This window comes from Scyliorhinus canicula, chromosome 6 (assembly GCF_902713615.1).
Source record: "Scyliorhinus canicula chromosome 6, sScyCan1.1, whole genome shotgun sequence".
Taxonomy (NCBI): domain Eukaryota; kingdom Metazoa; phylum Chordata; class Chondrichthyes; order Carcharhiniformes; family Scyliorhinidae; genus Scyliorhinus; species Scyliorhinus canicula.
The window spans coordinates 126,486,994-126,503,830 of NC_052151.1; the positions used below are offsets into that span (position 1 = coordinate 126,486,994).

The 16,837-nt window shown below is 44.9% G+C and overlaps 1 protein-coding gene across 14 annotated transcripts in view; it reads left to right on the plus strand.

Annotated features, from left to right (window-relative positions):
• Nucleotides 1-16,837, plus strand: part of dnmt3ab (DNA (cytosine-5-)-methyltransferase 3 alpha b) — a 709,318-nt gene that overhangs the window by 495,595 nt on the left and 196,886 nt on the right. For all 14 annotated transcript variants that reach the window (XR_005460997.1, XR_005460998.1, XM_038800092.1 and 11 more), the window contains 3 exons: nucleotides 2,632-2,739; nucleotides 7,032-7,188; nucleotides 14,083-14,229. Coding sequence is in view for 12 of the 14 variants with exons in the window: in XM_038800092.1 (XP_038656020.1) it covers nucleotides 2,632-2,739; nucleotides 7,032-7,188; nucleotides 14,083-14,229 (412 nt within the window). In the remaining 2 variants the exon portion in view is untranslated. The remainder of the gene's footprint in view (nucleotides 1-2,631; nucleotides 2,740-7,031; nucleotides 7,189-14,082; nucleotides 14,230-16,837) is intronic.

Genomic DNA, 16,837 nt, shown 5'->3' on the forward strand with positions numbered 1-16,837 from the left:
TGTTCATCTGATAATGCTTTGTAGGAAGCCCAACATTACGGTTCTCAAAATGGGGTGGCTTTCCGAAGATAAAAGAAAGTCCAAGGGTACATTGTATTACTGAGCAGCAAGTGCCTCATGGAGCAAAGCAGCATTGTAGCAAACCACATTGAGGTATCAGCATGCCGTGCTGCAAAATATAAGCCCAAACCAGAAACTCTACATAGTTCACAATCTCAGAGATGTCAGTGTGGGGAAACTGGGCTGAGACTGATCCTGAGCGAGGAAAGCTCATTGAGATAGTTGTCACTTCACATGAGCCTTTTGAAAATCAGCTCAAAGCAGAACCGCCGGTGAAATAGCAGCCAATTACACACTTGTCTGTTTTGCCGCAGAATATACATGGTGCAAGAAGACCAAAGAAAACCATGGGATTTCTCTCTTCTGTAAGAAAAATCTGATGGAACATGGTCACGATTCTAAAATCTTAATATCCGCACGAACTAGCTCTTGGTTAGTTGCAGGAAGACATGGTACAAATGCAATATGGTGGTTAACTGCAGTATGATTTCAAGAAACTGAAGGCAGAGCTGGACAACAGAAGATGAAATAGAAACAAGAGAAATAGGAAAACCACTGCCAAGGGATATATGAGGGTAATTGAAGGGGTAAAGGCTGGAGGGTGGGAGAAACAGTGGATAAAGGGAATTCAACATTTAGGGCAAGGGAATAGAGTAAGGATCAAAGCAGATGGGAAAAAGAGTAATAAAACTAAAGAAAAGAAACAAAATATTAAGAGAAGCTGCACATGTAACTTTGTGAATTCATCCATTTATGCTGCTGCAAGCCCATAAGAGAACACGCAGAGTTGTGAGTACTTCTAGCTTCTGGAGAATCTGAGACTTGTTATTCTGTATTCGTACTTCTCTAGTTGAGCTCCAACATACATATACAAAAATATTCAGGCTACCCAATATATATGGGTTCATAAAGGAAAGCAAACAGTGTCATGATATGCAGACATGCAGATAATGATATACAGACAGGCACAGACAGGCAGCTAATGAACACAGAGAACTGGACATGACCAATGAGCAGGCAGGCCACTCAGGGTTGGTATCTTACTATAAAAGGCACGAGGCACTCACATTCCGCCTCTTTCCACTGATGAACATCTACAGGGTGAGTCAGGGTGTATGTACAGTATCACACCTCCAGCACATGGCTAAGAGCTAGTCTGGTTCAGTCAGACAGAGTAACCACACTTAGGTTAGCAGAGAGTCGAACTCATAGAGAACTGTGCTAACTGTGCTACTGGTTCAATAAATCAGATTGAACTAACTTCAAGGTCTGGAGTATCTTTTGGTTAAAGCTGCATCCAGTTGCAGCCTGTGTTATCCCAGAGTACATAACATGACAAACAGAAGAAAAATGTGAGCATGATATGGGAACACTGCTTTTAAGTTTTCTTGATCTCAATATTTTTCAACAAAATAATTCAGGTGCTCCTCTTCTCAAAGTATGCAAATGAAACACCACAGGACTTCCTGTTCCCGAGGTGTGGGAATAAGCTGTTTTAGAATAGAATAGAAAGAGGCCATTAACCCCATCAAGTCTGCACCGACCCCCTGCAAGAGAACTCTATCTAGGCCCACTCCGCCACCCTATCCCCATAACCGTGTACATTGGCCATAGCCAATCCACCTAACCTGCACATCTGTGGACACTAAGGGGAAATTTAGCATAGCCAAACCACCTAACCTGCACATTTTTGGACTGTGGGAGGAACCCAAGCACCTGGAGGAAACCCATGGATACACGGGGAGAACGTGCAAACTTTACACAGTGACCCAAGGCCGGAATGAAACTCGGTTCCCTGGCGCTGTGAGGCAGCAGTGCAAACCGCTATGCCACCATGCCTCCGTTTTAATTCCTTTGTTGAGGTGTGTGAATGATTTCTCCAGAGCTTCTCGATAACATTTCTCCAACAAAACTTAAGGCAGAATAATTAGCCAATCGTCTCGTTGCTCTGTGCAGGATTTTAATTAGCTGATGCATTTGCATACAGATCAACAATCTGTGCATTTGGGAAAAATTCATAGAATTCCTACAGTGCAGAAAAAGGCCATTCCATCCTTCGAGGGCTGCACAAACCCTTCGAATGAGCATGCTACCCATGTCCACTCCCCCGTCCACCCCGCCCTATCCCCATAACTCCATAACCTAACCTGCACTAAGGGGAAATTTAACACGGCCAATCCACCTAACCAGCACATCTTTGGACTGTGAGAGGAAACCGGAGCACCCAAAGGAAACCCATGCAGACACTGGGATAATGTGCAGAGTCCACACAGACAGTCACCTGAGGCCTGAATTGAACCCGGGTCCCTGCCGCTGTGAGGCAGCAGTGCTAACCACTCTGCCATCGTGCTGCCCATTCATTGTACAATTCAGTGTATGCAAAGTATTTGAGGTGTTTCCCAGACATGATAAGAGTCCTGGATAAGTTTATCCTATTTCTTTCTTTCATTCCTTTCTACTTTCCCTCTTTGTCTCAGAAACGTTGGTCTTCAGGTATGTGAATGAAAGGCCATAGGTACTTCTCTCAATGATTGTGATTGCCACTGAGTTTGATCTTCTCTGGTTTGACAGGTCTGTGTAGAAAAGCTGATGCCTTTGAGTTCTTTTTCCACTGCCTTTCACCAGCCAACCTATAGCAAACAACCTATGTATAGGAAAGCAATTTTTGAAGTCTTACAGGTATGAAACTCGCTCATTAATCTGTTCTTTAAATGCTTGTTTATTATTTATATATGTCAGCAACTTCAGTGAGTCGATTTTCATTGGGTTGGTCCCAATAAAATCAATCGTTATTCACTGTGATGTTTCCCTGAAGTGTTACATAATGTAGTTGTATCATTTCAAGGACTGAAGCAGGAAGACCAGTGCCCCCATGAATGGCCCATTCTGCTGTATTTTCTGGAATCACCCTCAATATTTATTCATAGCAAACTGGAATAGGCATGCAATATGGAGCCTATTAGAATACAGGAAGTAGAAAACGTTATTGCTTATAGGCCTTAAATAAGAACACAGCAGCAGTAGGACTGGGGAATTTGGACAAATCATAGACCATGTGTGAACAGAAACACGTGGTAGCAGTGAAGGGGTTGGAATCTGATGCTTAGCAAATCAGCTCCTTGCATTCCTATGCTGTGCAGCTATTAGATCCTCACAAACCTGTATTCTATAGAAGGCTCCTATCAACGATATTTGAATAAGTGTTAAAGAATAATACTGCAAAGTTTGGTTGTGAATCTGGAAGAGACTACTGCCGACATCTGTGCTGGTGGAATGGGCAGACAAGTGGTAGGTGAAATTTAATGCAGAGAGACGTGAAGTGATTCATTTGGTTGGAAGTATAAGGAGAGACAATACAACATGAAGAATACAATTCTGAATGGGGTTCAGGAGCAGAGGAACCCGGGACTATATGTACACGAATCATTGAAGGTGGCTGGGCAGTTTGGGAGAGTGGTTGATAAATCATAAGGAATGCTGGACTTTATAAAGAGGGAAAGATAATACAAAAGCAAGGAAGTTTTGATAAACTTCCATATAACAATGGTTCATCCTCAATTGTAGTGTCACACTTTAGGAAGGATGTGCAGGCATAATAGGAAGTGCAGGAAAGACTCACAAGAATGATTCCAGGGAACCCGAAGAGGAACTTTGGCGACATCGGAGAAACTGGAGCTGTTCTCCTTGGAGACCAGAAAGCTGAGAGCAGATTTGATAGAGGTGTTCAAAATCATGAGGGCGCCAGGCAGAGTATGTAGGATAAAACTGTTGTAATTGCCAGAAGGATCGAGAAACAAAGGACACCAATTTAATGTGATTTGCAAGAGAAGCAGTGATAACATGGAGGAATTTTGTTTATGCAGTGAGAAGTTATGTTTGCAGTTGCCTGAGAGTATTAGAAGCAGGTTCGTTCATAGCTTCCAAAAGACAATTGAGTCATTACCTGAAGAGAAAATGTTTCCAGGGCTATGGAGGAAAAGAGTATGTGACAAGATGAGTTGGTCTTGCAGGGATCCTCAAAGACAAACAAGCCAAACTGCCGCCTTCTCAGCTGTAACCATTCTGTGATTTATGCATGACAACTTAATTGAACTATAATACATCATAAAATATGAGATAACTCTTAAACCAGTTACCATCAAACCTTCCATGAGGGACGTTTTCTCACAGGAGTATCCATGGTGAACAGTCAGCCTGCTTGAATGGAGGCCGAGGACTTCAAATGCCACAAAATTCTTTTCTCAAGCTCCAACAAACTGGAGGATCAAATTGAAAGTTCAATTACACGCAGATTTACACTGCACCTGCAGTTGCTCTCATAAAAGGCACTGGAAATGCTGCTAAGTGCCCAGCAACAGTGCAAGAACTCAGTTACCATCTCCAGCCAGCTCATTTCAATGACACTCGATTTGCTGAAGAGATGGCAGAAACAGCCAACTCCTGCAGCAGTGGACTTTGCACACTAAAGTTCCTAACCATCTCCTGAACCAACATGAAGAAAGACATGGTACCTCAAACTCAAGTGGTTACCTCTGAGACCAAGAAAACTTCTACCTTAATTACTCCTGCCATGTGCAGAACACCTAGAAGGAGCTGTTAGCTAATTTTGTAACACATATTTCATAATGGCCGATTTTCTTAACCGGCCCCCTGTCACGGATGCAGCGTGGTCTTCCGGTCCTGCTAAAGTCTATGTGCTTTTGATGGCTCACCTGTCCTGACACCAGGAAACCCACTGTGAGAGATTGACTTCGGTAGGGCCAGAAGGTCCCATCATCGAATGGGACTGGAAAATGCTGCCCGAGATCCAAGTAGACTGAAATGCCTGGCTGCAACAAGCGACTCACCTGATGATGGAGCTATGCTGTGAAAGCTAGTGATTTGAAACAAATCTATTGTTAGACTTCTTTCTGTGCCCACCCCAGTCCAACACCGGCATCTCCACATCATGGCAACAATTGTCAGCATAGAAGGGTGAGCCGGAATGCATGTGAGTGAAGGACAATACTCAATTTTCTGTCAGTGATTTAAATGGAGCAAAGTCAAGAAGACACCTATGCAGACATGCTACCTCAAACTCAAGAGGTTACCTCTGAGACCAAGAAAACTTCTACCTTAATTACTCCAGCCATGTGCCATACTGACACCCATGAAATGAAAATCGCTTATTGTCACAAGTAGGCTTCAAATGAAGTTACTGTGAAAAGCCCCTAGTCGGCACATTCCAGCGCCTGTTCAGGGAGGCTGGTACGGGCTGGTACATCCACCGTATTACGGGTGGACCCATTCTATTTCCATGCCCCACCCAACATCACCTGCAAATATGTTTTTTGGGTCAGGGCTGTAAAAATCCCCCCCCCCAGTGTATTGCCACCAGGGGGAAGCAGGTGCAAAATACTTGAGGGCAATTTTTCATCACGTTTGTACTATAATGTTAGTGTCTTTTGTTTAAATTTTGTGCAACGTGTAATGCCTTCTTAAATCTAAAGATAGCATTCATAATAGCTGAAATGGTGCACAAGGCAATATTAGTCAATCTGGATTAGACTATGGCCATGTACATAATTGGACAGGATTGTACAGAATGACTGAAAATTCTAGGAAAGCACCGTACTCACAAGATGCATGGCAGTGCTCAAGATCAAATCTCAAGAAGGTCCTCGACATTTTTCTTTGCAGAGCAAGAGAAAGAAAATATTCTCCATAAAATATTGAGAGGGCTAAGGACTAATGTAATTATACACTTATAACACTGTGCTTTTATACGCTGCCCAATCTCAATCACACATGGTATAAATTCTCTTATATTGATAAATTCTGAACTGTAGTCTAAAGTATGTAATTTCATTCCAGTCCTGACAAAGATTTTTTCAGTCAAAAAAATCATAGCAGGGTGTCTTTGTTCTGAAGAGAAGGAATGGACAGTTGAATGTTTGTCTTTGTAAATTTGATGAATGACCTAATTAAACATCTCCTCCAAGAGACACACAAAAATAGTACAGGTTGACTTTATATTAGTCATATTAATCTTTCATAGTTTCCGTCCCCTGTGATGAGGACAATCTATAATACAGAAATTGTGGCCGGGATTCTCCGAAAATGGGGCTATGTCCCCGCGCAAATCATTCCAGACTTTTTTTTAAAAGTCCAGAATGGTTCTCCCATTTCACGAGGGATAGCAGGGCCCCGGCGTGCGCCCCGCAACTCCTGCTGCTGATACGGGGTCCTGCACTTCTGGCCGTGGGTCCGCGCATACGTGCGCTGGCCATTTTTGTGCCGGCGCCCATATAACATGGCGGAGCCACACAGTGGGCCGGCGCAGAAGAAGATAGGCCCTCCCGAATTGCGCGCGCCCGCCGATCGGTAGCCCCCGATCGCGGGCCTGGCCATCATGGAGGCGTCCCCAGAGTCTGATCCTTCCCCCCCCCCCCCCCCCCCCAAACCAGGGCAGGCAGCACAGCCGCGAGTCTGAGCTCCTGCCAGTTGGAACCATACGGGAACCACGCCGGCGGAACTCGGCTGGTCGATCGCGGTGATTCGCCGCGGGGCCTGTTTCAACGGCCCCCGACCGGCACCGATTCTCCGGTCCGCGGAGAAACGTGTCCTGGCATCAGAGCCGATCACGGGTCTGAGACCCCATTCGGAGAATCCCAACCATAGGCCTAGACACCACAAACTGTAACTAAGGAAATCCACCATTTGGGTCTTGCTCATTATTACACCTGTTGTCACTTATTATAATGAGTAGGCTGACTAATTCGTACATCATTTGAAAAAGAATATTGCAAAAGAAACTGCTTTTTACAGAATAGTTTAATATTGTGATTTATGCTAACTTTATATAAATCGCCTCATATCGTTGCAACTCACTGTGTGTTGTTGCCTGGGACTTGGATGTCCATAGATGCAAGCTTCAGGTTTCAAATTACCAAAAGATTACTCTGACTTTACACTTTACTAACTTAAACTAGGTGGCAAACAACAGAGCAGGAAAACTCTTTCCAACACAATCTGGGAATGATGAGTCACAGACAACCAAAGGCGTGGAAGCCCAAACCAAGCAGATGATCGAATGGGCCTTGGAAGGATTTCTGCCTTTGGGACCAAAGGGTTTGGAACCACCAGAAGGTAAGATTGAGCATAGATTGGGGCAAACTCCAACTAAATGGGCAACTATAAGTAGAAGTATTTCTCTTGTTTAAATTAATGTTACCTATATGTTGAGATGAGAAAATGCCACCAACAATTATGCATAGAGCAGAAGGTAGCCTGGGTGAATGTTCTCACTTTAAAAGATAAAGCATCATTGTGATGTCCTGGTAATTTCTGGTTCTGTCCTGTTGAGGTTAATTGAGGGAGATTAAAAATTGTGAAGATATTGTTTTATGCGTGATTTTACTGTTTTCAGTGCGTGTCCTATAGTACCATCCACACAACGGATCACCCATTGAATGAAAGAAACTGGAATTCATTCTGAACCGCTATTTGGAAGCATTTACACAGTTCAGCTGGTGGAATGGCCAATACACCAAATTAACTGAATGAAACTGCTGCAAAGTAAAACACCTTGAATTAGTGCCTGATGCACCAGCCTACTTTGTACTGTTGGCTCCACAACTAAATTTTCATCAGCAGCTCAACTTATTTGCTCTGCCACAGTTTTGACATCCAATTACTTTTCCTCATACTGAGGCCTCTTTGTATAAGCACGGAGCGCATAGAAGATGATGATTTTTCTGAAAAAAGCTTGGTGTGTTGCACTGTAAGCTATTTCCCAATTATTAAGGCATATGGCGTGCTTATTCAAAATTTGAGTGGCATGTTTGCGATCTATTCTGGCTGTAGAATAAGATGAACTTTATCTGTGTGATGTCAATGTCCGCAGGAGCCTTTTGACCATCTCACACTGTTGCTGGTGACCGTCGGGAAAATGATGAAATTATTAAATTATTTGCCCCATGAATAATGCAGTAAACAGCAGTCTCATATGGAACAAATGTTTTGTGACCCAAGACAATGATGTGGGGAGAGGTAAATGAACAAGTGTTACATTTGTCAGTTGCCTGGGAAGAACAGGAGGCCATGATAGAATAATGAACCAATGCTTCTTGAAGGTAGGGTGCTTATGGAAAGCAGAGAGTGGAGGAGATAAGAACATGTGCTTCGCAGTGACCTCCTTTTGTAGATGGTAGAAATTGTGGGAGAGCATTTGAAAAATACAGAGGATGATCAAGACGAAGGTGAGGAAAAGTGGGAAGAGTTGAAATCAGTAACCCAGGAACTGGGACAGACAGGCAGTTTCAACTGACAGAAATAAATACATTTCAGAAGGTCTGGTAATGAATGTGGAACCATCAGAGCAAATGCAACAGAAGTGGAGTAACTGGTGGGGTGGGGGGGGGAAGGCGGAAAGAAGGAAAGAGGGCGAGCAAAGCGTAGTCTGTCCTTGAGGCAGGTCTGTCCGCTCCTATGATGAAAGCATTGCCTTTATGCAATATTAATATATAGGTGCCGAACACATTGATATGATATTGTTTTGTTTGATTAGCAGCAGCCTTTTGAAAACATCTAATTAATGCTTCATTAACCTACCAAATAGAGAAATCTCTAATGACGTGTTCAGCATTCATTTGCTAACATTGTAAACTACATGTCTCAGCTTTCGTGATTAGAACTGAAGGTACTAGCAGCGGACATCGGGTCCATTATTAATGGCAAATTCTTTGTCATAAGCAGTCCCTCAGAGCAGAGGGTGACTTGCTTCCACACTAAAAATGAGTTCTCAGGTGACTGAGGAGTTCGATGCACGACCTACAGTCTGTCACAGGTGGGGCAGATGGTGGTTGGAGGAGCAGGTGCGTGGGGAGGAGCAGGTACGTGGGGTGCCCAGGTTGCAACACATTCCTTTCACTGTCGTTGCTTGGATTCAGCTTGATCTCAGCGATGAAACTCTAGCAGTTCAGTTCCTCCCCACATACGTTTCCTCCACTTCAGGCAGTTTTGGGCCAAAGATCCCCAGTATCAGTGGGGATGTTGCGCTTTTTCAAAGCTTGTTTTGGGAGTCTCTTGCCAGGCATGTGGATGATGTGGCCCACCCAGCGGAGCTGATCTAGTGTGGTCAGGGCTTTGATGCTGGGGACGTTGGCCTGTGCAAGAGCACTGATGTTGGTGCACTTATCCTGCCAATGGATTTCCAGGCCCTTATGGAGGCAGAATTAATGATACTTCTCCAGGGCTTTGAGGAGGCTGCTGTCAATAGTCCACGTCTCTGAGCCAGGTATCACTGCTACTGTAGGCTATGGCTTGGTGCTGGGTCTGCAGTCTGGTCTTCAAACACTCGCCTCCTGAGGCAACTAAAGGCTGCGCTGGCACACTGAAGGTGTGGACCTTGATGTCGATGTCTGCACTTGATGACGATAGGTTCCCATGGTATTGAATGTGGTCCACATTATCCAAGGCCTTATCGTGGATTTTGATCACTGAAGATCAGTGCTGTATGACAGGGGAAGGTTACAGATGTTTAATGTGAACCCTTTGAAGGTGTTGACGATGGCTTGGAACATTGTCTGCAAACTGTATTTCAGTGAAACAGGATGGAATGACCTTGGATCTGGCCTGCAGGTTATAGATTTCATAAAATTTACAGTGCAGAAGGAAGCCAGTCGGCCCATCGAGTCTGCACCGGCTCTTGGAAAGAGCACCCTACCCAAGGTCAACACCTCCACCCTATCCCCATAACCCAGTAACCCCACCTAACAGTAAGGGCAATTTTGGACACTAAGGGCAATTTATCATGGTCAGTCCACCTAACCTGCACATCTTTGGACTGTGGGAGGAAACCGGAGCACCCGGAGGAAACCCACGCCCACACGGGGAGGATGTGCAGACTCCGCACAGACAGTGACCCAAGCCGGAATCGAACCTGGGACCCTGAGGCTGTGAAGCAATTGTGCTATCCACAATGCTACCGTGCTACCCACAATGCTACCGTGCTACCGTTGAACAGATTCTCATTTGTTCTGTAGTTTAGCTCCACTCCAGCGGGGAGTTGCCGAGAATGAGATGAAACATTGCAGCAAGGAAGATCAAGAAGAGCGTCAGTGCAGTGACACAGCCTTGCTTGACTCCAGTTCGAACATGAATTGGGTCTGTGGTGGATTATTGGTCGGCATCACAGCTTGCATGTCATCGTGGAGCAGGCCGAGGACGGTGACAAACTTTTGGTGCAGCAGAAAAGGAGGTCGCTGCTGCATAATCCCTCTCGGTTGACAATGTTGGAGGCCTTGCGAGGTCACAAAAAGCCATGTGCAAGGGTTTGTGCCGCTCCCTGAATTTCTCTTGTAGTTGCCACACAGTGAAAATGATGGCCATTGTTGTGCCCTTTAGTGAGCAGAATCCACATTACGACTCTGGGAAGAGCTCTTCAGCCACAGGAGAAGGTGATTAAGGAGGACTCTAGCTTGGAGTAAGGGGGCACCCAGAAAAACCAGAAGTGGGAGGGGCTGCTTTGCGATGTGGGGAAGGGGTGGGTGGCTGATGTGCGGGGGAGGAGTGGGGGGCGGTGGCTAGCCGCAGAATTTTGTTCACGGGCTGCCCGCTCAAAATGGTGGCCCGATAGTGGGATTCCCTCAACTGTATGTATTCCTCACCATGCAAAAATTTACATAACAAAGGACACTGAATTGCTCCATGATTTGCCCTCTCAGTGAGAGAGCAAATCATATACAATTCAGCTCCAGCAGGAGAACATAGCCTGCACTTGTGGCCTTCTTTGCACCTTCCTACCACTGCTCTGCTCAATTCTCTGCTCTCACCAGGGTGGCCAGACCTCAACAACCATGTGTGCTCCTGACTAGCTGCCTGGCTGCTGCTGCTGGCTATATGACCTGATGGCCCCTTTTCTTTTTGGCTGGTTGCGTGCCCACCCCCAGCCCTGGACTGGAGGCCAAGAATCACCTCGCTGATCCCCTTGGTGGCCGTTGGCCTGCGCCTCCTCCTCCTAGCCTCGCTGAAGGCTTCACAGCAGAGGTACACGTGTAGGGGCACACGTAGCCATCTCTCAGTCTGGGTGCCCCCATTGGCCAGCGGCCTCACGCTGCAGCGCTGTGTGTTCATTGTAAGTCCACCTCTGCCTAGGGGGTGTATTTACTAGAGTGGTTGGGAGGGTTTAAACTAAAATGACAGGGAAATGGGAACCTATGCAAGGTGTCAGAAGAGGGGCTGGTTTAGCACACTGGGCTAAATTGCTGGCTTTTAAAGCAGACCAAGGCAGGCCAGCAGCACGGTTCAATTCCCATACCAGCCTCCCCAAAAAGGCACCGGAATGTGGCGACTAGGGGCTTTTCACAGTAACTTCATTGAAGTCTACTCGTGACAATAAGCGATTTTCATTTCATTTCATTTTTCAATTCAGAAGAAGAACAAAAGACAGAAAGGGGAATAAGAACAATGATGGGCTGTGAAATTAAGGGCCAGAATCAAACAGTGCCACAGTGAAAAATAGTGTTAAAAGACAAGCCTTAAGGCTTTGTATCATAACGCACTGTGTTTTTGCAATAAAGTGAATGAATTAATCATGCAATTAGATGTAAACAAGTATGGCGAGATTCTCCGCAAATGCGGAGAATCGTAAAGGCTGCCGTGGGACAGGCCGTGACCCACTGCAGCCTTCACGCCCACTTCCGGGGACCGATTCTCTCCCCCCCCCCCCCCGGGCGGGGCTAGGAGTGCGGCCCCGTGCGTCACGGCAGCGCGGCCTTGATGACGGTCGTCAAGGCCGCATGTCAAGCGTCACGCCGGCTGACGCGGCCGATGATGTCAGCCGTGCATGCGCAGGTTGGACAACGCCAACCCGCGCATGCGCAGTTGCTGTCTTTTCCCTCAGCCGCCCTGCAAGACGTGGTGGCTTGACCTTGCGGGGTGGCGGAGGGAAAAGAGTGCGTCTGTTACGGACGCACGGCCCGCGATCGGTGGGCACCGATCGTGGGCCTATGCCCCCCTTGGCACGGCCGTGGTACTGCCGTGCCAATCAGGCCCCCAGATGCCCCAAACGGGCATCTGCCGCCCGTTTCACGATGGCAGCGAGCAGGTGTGTTTGCTGCCGTGTTGAAACGGGCATGAAGACCCGGCCGCTCGGCCCATCGGCCTCGGAGAATTATCGCTCACCGTAAAAATCGGCGAGCGGCGATTCGTGGCATGGGTCGGGCTTGGGGGGGGAAGAATATCAGCAGGGCGTGAAAAATGTCGAGAGGACCTCCCGCTATTCTCCCACCCGGCGTGGGGGGCGGAGAATCGCGCCCGAAGGATTTAATCAGGATTACGGAGACATGCCTTCAGGGTGACCAGGGATGGGAATTGATCATCCAGGGATATTCACAACTTAGGAAGAACAAGGGAAAAGGTGGTGGGGTTGCATTACTGGTTAAAGAGAAAATTAATGCAATAGTGGGGAAACATATTAGCTCCAATGATGTGGAATCTATATGCGCAGAGTTGAGAAATACTAAGGGGCAACAAATATTAATGGGGGTTGTATATAGACCATCAAACTGTAGTGTTGATGTTGGGAATGGCATTGAACAGGAAATTAGAGATGCATGCGATAAAGGAGCATCTGTAATTATGGGTGACTTTAATCTCCATTTGGATTGGCCAAATTAAATTAGTCACAACACCGTAGATGAGAATTTCCTGGAGTGTATGCAGGATGGTTTTCTGGACCAATGCTTTGAGGAACTAACTATAGAACAGGCCATCCAAGACAAGGTACTGTGTGATGAGAAAGGAATAATTGGCAATCTAGTTGTGCAAGACCTTGGGGATGAGCAACCATGATATGTTAGAATAGATGGACAATGACATTGTTAATTCTGAGACTAGGGTCCTGAATTGTAATAAAGGGAAGTACGATGGTATGAGGTATGAATTAGCGACAATATATTGGGAAATGTTACTTTAAATGGTGGGCAGGCAATGGCAAGCATTCAAAGAATGCATGGGTAAACTGCAACAATTGTTTATTCCTGTCTGGCACGAAAGTAAAATGGAAAAGGTGACCAAACCATGACTTACAAGGGAAATTAGAAATAGCATTAGATCCAAGGAAGAGGCATACAAATTGACCAGGAAAAACAATAGATTGGGAGCAGTTTAGAATTGAGAAAACGACGACCAAGGGATTGATTAAGTAGGGGAAAATAGAGTACGGGAGTAAGCTTGCGTGAAGCATAAAAACTGACTCAAAGTTTCTATAGGTATAGGAAGAGTAAAAGATTGGTGAAGACAAATGTAGGTCATTGGTGTGCTGGAAATCTTTGAAGTGTTATTTGCACAGTTAGAAGGTCTAGAAAGCTCTTCAGAATGAAGAAACGGCCTCTTTAAAATAACTGCAGTTAGAAACACCACCTGCTCAAAAGAGGAACCACTTCATAGTTAATCGACCACAAAGAGCTAGAAAACCAAACAAAGCTAATTCCTCCTTTGAAATAGCCAGCATCTGTCAATCAAGAGGGAGGGATGGGGTGTTTTGATGGACCTTGGCCCACCGTGAGGTCCACCACGTCGCACGCTGGCAAATGCTTGTACCAATCCACGCATGCATGAATCATGTCCTAGATGTCCGAAGAATCACAAGAGGCATGGAGAATCCAATGGCCAGCACCTTAATGGAATGCAAATGGGTCATGCGGGGCACGAACCTCGATCCCGCCATCAGCGGGGGAACCAGAGCATCAAAAATAGATCGGCGGCGGAAAATCCAGCCCACGGATATGTGGATGGCAAAATTCGTCTTCTACAGAGGCACAAAACAACCCGCCCAATGACTTCAATGGAAAGCAAAACTGAACAGATGTATATATAACGGCAGTCAATTTACTACTGCCCATGGAGCTAAATTTTATCCGAATGTTTAAGAATATCACCAAACCTGTCAGCATTCCATAGCTGTACAATGTTGCCTTTTGTAGTCTTTGCATAGTTTTTTTCCTGTATCTAGTAACAATGATGCTCTTTGATTTTCAGAAGAACGAAATCCTTACAAAGAGGTTTATACGGAAAGCTGGGCGGAGCCTGAAGCTTCTGTTTATCCTCCGCCTCCCCCAGCCAAAAAAGCAAGAAGAAACACAGAGAAGCTAAAAGTCAAAGAAATCATAGACGAACAAACTCGAGGTACGAACCTGTTGTTCAACCAAATTGTTTAACAAGTATTGCATGGATTGTTAAGAGAAACATATCAGAATCCCTGTCAGCAGAACGAAAATATGGAAAATTAATTCTGAATATTCAAACTAGTTCTTGGAAGCATATATATGATGGTTGGCCTTTGTCTATATGTCAAAAGCGGACTGATCTACCTCCACACAAATACCATTGCAAGGAATCATTGATTTCACCCACAGGGTCATCATACATACTCTCTTGCTCAATGCGTGAACTTATGCTCAGAAGAAAGTATTCCACGCTTTTAATATGTGATTGATTCTTTTGTGATCAGCAGCATACCATAATACAGCCAAACAATGCCTTCAGCTCTTTCAGACTCTGAATAGCTTCTGAAATATCAAGGTTAGCCTCTGCAACCAGAGCAAATCTTAACCATGGACCTTCTTTTGTTTAAAATCTTACACCTCGCCTCAAGCCACCTCAATGATTGAAGTGCATGAGATGGCTGGTTGTTTATTCCAATGGAATATTGTTTATGCCAATAGGAATCCAAAGAACCTGAAACAAGCTAAATACTGTAATGGACCTGCTAGAGGCTACATAACCTTTCCTGCTGCTTAGCACTGCACTGCTTCCTTTCAACCACATGCAAACTTTAGGGATGTCTGACTGAAAAGCTCGCATGTGAAACTATCACGTGTGACAGCCTTATTATGCATACTCATTCCTGCTGCGCACTCCACAAACATGGCTATTGATCGACTGGAATGCAGGTTACACCAACAAGATCAGTAGGGTTGTCTGTGGTACTTATCAGTAATCCAGCCTTTGAGGTCAGAAGAAGGCAGCACACTCCATTGCTGCAACTAGACTGAAACAGCAGCAACATTCATGGGACTGTCCATGCTTAGGGCCTAAATGCAAATGTTCAAATTTGCTGATGCCAAACTAGCAGCAGTAATAACAATGAAGGAGCCAACCCAGAAATTGTTTCAGGATATTAAGGAGAACAGATAGGGTAGGGCGAAAATATTTTTACTCATTGAGGACTTGAAGGTATAGTTAGAAAATTTGAGCCAGACCTTACAGGAGTGAAATTGGATACCTTGATGCAAAGGGTGGTAGAAGTTTGAAACTCTTTTGCAAACAGTAATTGATGCTGGATCAATTGCTAATTTTAAAACAGAGATTGGTAGATTTTTGTCAGCCAAAGATATTAAAGAATTTAGGGCAAAGGCGGGTATCTGGAGTTAGATTCCACGTCAGCCATATTCCTTTGGAAAAAATGGATGACCCACATACTCATACATGCACTCCATGTTTAGCTACAATATGGGCGGCACAGTAGCACACTGGTTAGCACTGTTGCTTCACAGCAGCAGGGACTCTGGTTCGATTCCCGGCTTGGGTCACTGTCTGTGCGGAGTCTGCATGTTCTCCTCGTATCTGCGTGTGTTTCCTCCAGGTGCTCCGGTTTTCTCCCACAAGTCCCGAACGACGTGTTGTTAGGTGAATTGGACATTCTGAATTCTCCCTCTATGACCCGAACAGACGCCGGAATGTGGCGATGAGGGGCTTTTCACAGTAACTTCATTGCAGTGTTAATGTAAGCCTACTTGTGACACTAATAAAGATTATTATTAGGTGACATTGAAAGTCATTTTTGACTCAGTGCTTAGCATATCCAATCAATGCCACAATCAGCTCCGCTTATATAAGGATAGACTACATAGAAAAAACAGTGGAATACAAGTAATAGGAAATCAACATCAAACTGTAGCGCTCTGGTCAGTTCACACCTTGATGACTGAGAAACAAGAAAAGCATTTAAAAAGCATTGAAGGCTGAGTATAGAAGAGCCCTAAGGCAGAACTCTTGTAACAGGAATATAGAGAAAGACCAGAAACCATCGGCTTTTCAGACAGGAAAGAAGACATCTACGAGGTGACCTTATAGTCATATAAGATTGTTCTGTGAATGAAAAAGTAAATCTGGACTACTACTTTAAATTAAACTCTGAGTAAACTAGTAAAAGGCGATTTTAGTACTGCAATTTGGATGCTCTACTTCATGCAGAGAACAAAAGGGACTTCAGTAAGCAAGTTGAGGCAAAAACTGAATCAATTAGATATAACAATGGGGATAGTGTGTTGTCTTTCCGAACAGATAAATTAATTGGACAAATGGCCTTCCTCATCTGTAGATATCTTGTAATCTTTGGAGAGCAGTTGCAGTTGTCGAACCCACAAAGAAATTAGAGTCCATGTGAATTTTGAAGCCTCCTATCTACTCAGAAAATAATTACCACTATTTTCCATTGACAGTGTCATTGTCCTGCGGAGATGAACTTCGCAATTGGGTTACTGATTGAAGGCAGCAAAGGGCTAACACCCTTTTACAAATTGGAATCCTTTGATAGGTATCTGAAATGAAAGTAGGACCAAGGGTTTGAACCATCCGAGGTTAACCATGCTAGGTGAAGGTCACTATTGGAAAATAAAAACCTGTTTTAAAGAGAAAGCAGCTGCACAAAGAATGGTGGTACTTCTGGTGAAATTCTGAGTTGAGTGGTGTGGAAAGAGTTGCAACTTCTGCAACCAAGTAAAGCAGAGAG